Source organism: Balaenoptera physalus, assembly GCF_965194825.1.
Source record: "Balaenoptera physalus genome assembly, chromosome: 1".
In the NCBI taxonomy this organism is placed as follows: Eukaryota; Metazoa; Chordata; class Mammalia; order Artiodactyla; family Balaenopteridae; genus Balaenoptera; species Balaenoptera physalus.
In genome coordinates, this window is record NC_138882.1 from 85,181,246 (window position 1) to 85,184,650 (window position 3,405).

At 39.0% G+C, this 3,405-nt stretch overlaps 1 protein-coding gene across 1 annotated transcript; it reads left to right on the forward strand.

Moving 5' to 3' along the window:
• Nucleotides 1-634: 634 nt before the first annotated feature.
• LOC309662343 (uncharacterized protein) lies at nucleotides 635-1,158 on the forward strand (the record flags this gene model as incomplete). Its single annotated transcript, XM_082465025.1, has 1 exon — nucleotides 635-1,158. A coding segment is annotated over one exon (429 nt), but the record flags the coding sequence as incomplete, so codon positions are not given.
• Nucleotides 1,159-3,405: the final 2,247 nt, after the last annotated feature.

The window sequence follows — 3,405 nt, forward strand, 5'->3', positions numbered from 1 at the left end:
GATGGGAACTTGCAATTTGGGCACAAAGTTATATTGTATTTATGAGATTTCTGATACCTTGTTTGAATTCTTGTATTGAAGAAGAAATTGATAGGAAATTTTGACATGAAAGATAAAGAATACAGTATTTTCCCTTTCTTATGCCTTTTTGGTGTCCCTCTGCTCTGATGTTAGAGGCATTTATCTTAGAAGGTGTGAGGTCCTTACATTCTTCCTGATTGTCCTTTGCTCTGTATATGTCATTCTGTTGGTACCTCATGAGAGAAGACGATGATAGCAATTGCTTGTGAGCTTGCCCAGGATTTTAGAGCTTGTGTTGGCCTTTTTTGAACATGTTGTTTTCATAAAAAAGAAAAAGAAATAAAAGTAAAAACACCTGCTTGTTTCTTTCAAATAAAGATATTTTCTTTGGAAAAGTTGTGTGAGAAAAGAAAAGTTTTTCTCTGGGGTGATGTATCGATTTGCTAAAGAGCGAGAGAGAAGTCAGAAATTCATTGAAAGGTATTAAAGATATTAAAGCCCATGCTTAGAGATTGCCGAGATAGTATCTGTTGTTATTACACAAGCTTTTCCGCTCTTCTCTGTAAGAATTCCTTCTTGTGAACACGGTCATATACTTTCTTTCAGATATTAAGACTCCAGAAAGAGGTCTTCTGAACAGCAGCAGTGCAAGCAGCCTTGCCAGCCACCTCCAGTGTGCCCACCTAAGTGCCCTGATCCTTGCTCACCTCCCAAGTGTCCAGAACCTTGCCCACGTATAAAGGGCCCTGAGCCATGCCCACCTCAGCAGTGCCAGCAGAAATGCCCTCCTGTGCCACCTCCCCAACAATGCCAGCAGAAGTGCCCACCCAAGAACAAGGAACAGCTTCAGCGTTTATATGGATCAGGAAAGGATAAGGACAATTGGCTCACCGAGTTCCACAGCTCTACCTTCATCTTCTCTTTAAAGCCTATCATGGATACAGAAGAAGCTTCTCCACCCTTCAGCCTGCAGTATGCGTGCGGTGATTCCTGTCCGTCAGAGGTTTCCTATCTGAGGCTGCGTTATACCGCTTCCCTCTGAGACGTACCCGAGAAAGCATCACAGAGCCTCAGAAGGAAGAGCAGCAGCTCTCCTCCTGGGCGCCCTCTGAGGAATCTGTTGATATCTTCTGTGTCTGTCTGTCACCTGGACAGGGGTTCCTACCAGCTGAGCATTTGTTCCTTATCCTCCACGTCTTGAATAAAATACAGTTCTTTTGTTTGATGGTAAAAATATTTTCTTTCTTTTACAACCTGCTTTTTGCTATACCATATCATAATTTTGGTTGATTTCTGTCCTTCTTTGACCCCACGTTTCAGGCTCTCACAATAAGTTTTATCTGAATTTTGAGACCTATCGATGATTATTTCTGTATAATTTCAAATCCAGGTTATTTTTTTTTTTTTACTTCTTGCTTGATTGATTTGAGGAACAAATTATGTAACTCCTCAGGATTTGAATCCCTTATTAAAATGTAGGGAAAATCACATTTAGAGTGCCCACTTTCTTATGCTTAGAAATTAAATGAATCTGTGTAATTCAGTTAGCACAATGATGGACACATAATTAGCATTTTGTGAGGTGGCCCATCATCACTGTCTGCTTCATCATCACCATCACCACCATCACCACCATCACCACCACCGCCATGTTTGCTCCAGCAGGAAAGTGGCTCAGACATACCTAGTACAGAAAACAGGGAGATTCTTAAACTCTATTACCCTTTCATATTCTGTGTTCATTTTCTTTTCCAATTTAACTGTATTTTTAAAAAACATCTTTATTGGAATATAATTGTTCTACTATGGTGTGCTAACTTCTGCTTTATAACAAAGTGAATCAGCCATACATATACATATATCCCTATATCTGCTCCCTTTTGCATCTCCCTTCCTATCCCATACCTCTATGTGGTCACAAAGCACCGAGCTGATCTCCTTGTGCTATGTGGATGCTTCCCACTAGCTATTGATTTTACATTTGGTAGAGTATATATGTCCATGACACTCTCTCACTTCGTCCCAGCTTACCTTTCTCCCTTCCCTTGTCCTCAAGTCCATTCAATATGCCTGTGTCCTTCCCCTAGTTTCTTCACAATTTTTTTTTACATGCCATATATATATTATCATACAATATTTGTTTCTCTCTTTCTGACTTCCTTCACTCTGTATGACAGACCTCAGCTCCATCCACCTAATTACAAAAAACTCAATATCTTTTCCTTTTATGACTGAGTAATATTCCATTGTATATATGCACCACATTTTCTTTATCCATTCATCTGTCGATAGACACTTAGGTTGCTTCCATGTCCTGGCTATTGTAAATAGAGCTGCGATGAAGATTGTGGTACATGACTATTTTTGAATTATGGTTTTGTCAGGGTATATGCCGAGTAGTGGGATTGCTGGCCCATATGGTAGCTCTATTTTTAGTATTTAAAGAACCTGTACACTGTTCTCCATAGTGGCTGTATCAATTTACATTCCCACCAAGAGTGCAACAGAGTTCCCTTTTCTCCACACCCTCTTCAGCATTTGTTATTTGTAGATTTTTGATGATGGTCATACTGACCAGTGTGAAGTGATACCTCAGTATAGTTTTGATTTGCATTTCTCTAATGATTAGTGATGTTGAGCAGGCTTTTATGTGTTTGATTTCAATCTGTATATCTTTTTTTTCAGAAATGTCTATTTAAGTCTTCGGCCCATTTTTGGATTGGTTTGTTTGTTTTTTTGATAATGAGCTGCATGTGCTGCTTGTAAATTTTGGAGACTAATCTGCTGTCAGTTGCTTCGTTTACAAATATTTCCTCCCATTCTGAGGGTTGTCTTTTCGTCTTGTTTACGGTTTGTTTGTTGTGCAAAAGCTTTTAAGTTTCATTTGGTCCCATTTGTTTATTTTTGTTTTTATTTCCATTTCCCCAGGAGGTGGGCCACAAAGGATCTTGCTGTGATTCTTTACATAGAGTGTACTGCCATTGTTTTCCTCTAAGAGTTTGATAGTGTCTGGCCTTACATGGAGGTCTTTAATCCATTTTGAGTTTATTTTTGTTTATGGTGTTAGGGAGTGTTGTAATTTCACTCTTTTACATGTAGCTGTCCAGTTTTCCGAGCACCACTTATTGAAGAGGCTGTCTTTTCTCCATTGTATATTCTTGCCTCCTTTATCAAAAATAAGGTGACCATATGTATGTGGGTTTATCTCTGGGCTTTCTGTCCTGTTCCATTGATCTATATTTCTCTTTTTGTTCCAGTACCATACTGTCTTGATTACTGTAGCTTTTAGTATAGTCTGAAGTCCAGGAGCCTGATTCCTTCAGTTCCATTTTTCTTTCTCAAGTTTGCTTTTGCTATTTGGGGTCTTTTTTGTTTCCATAGAAA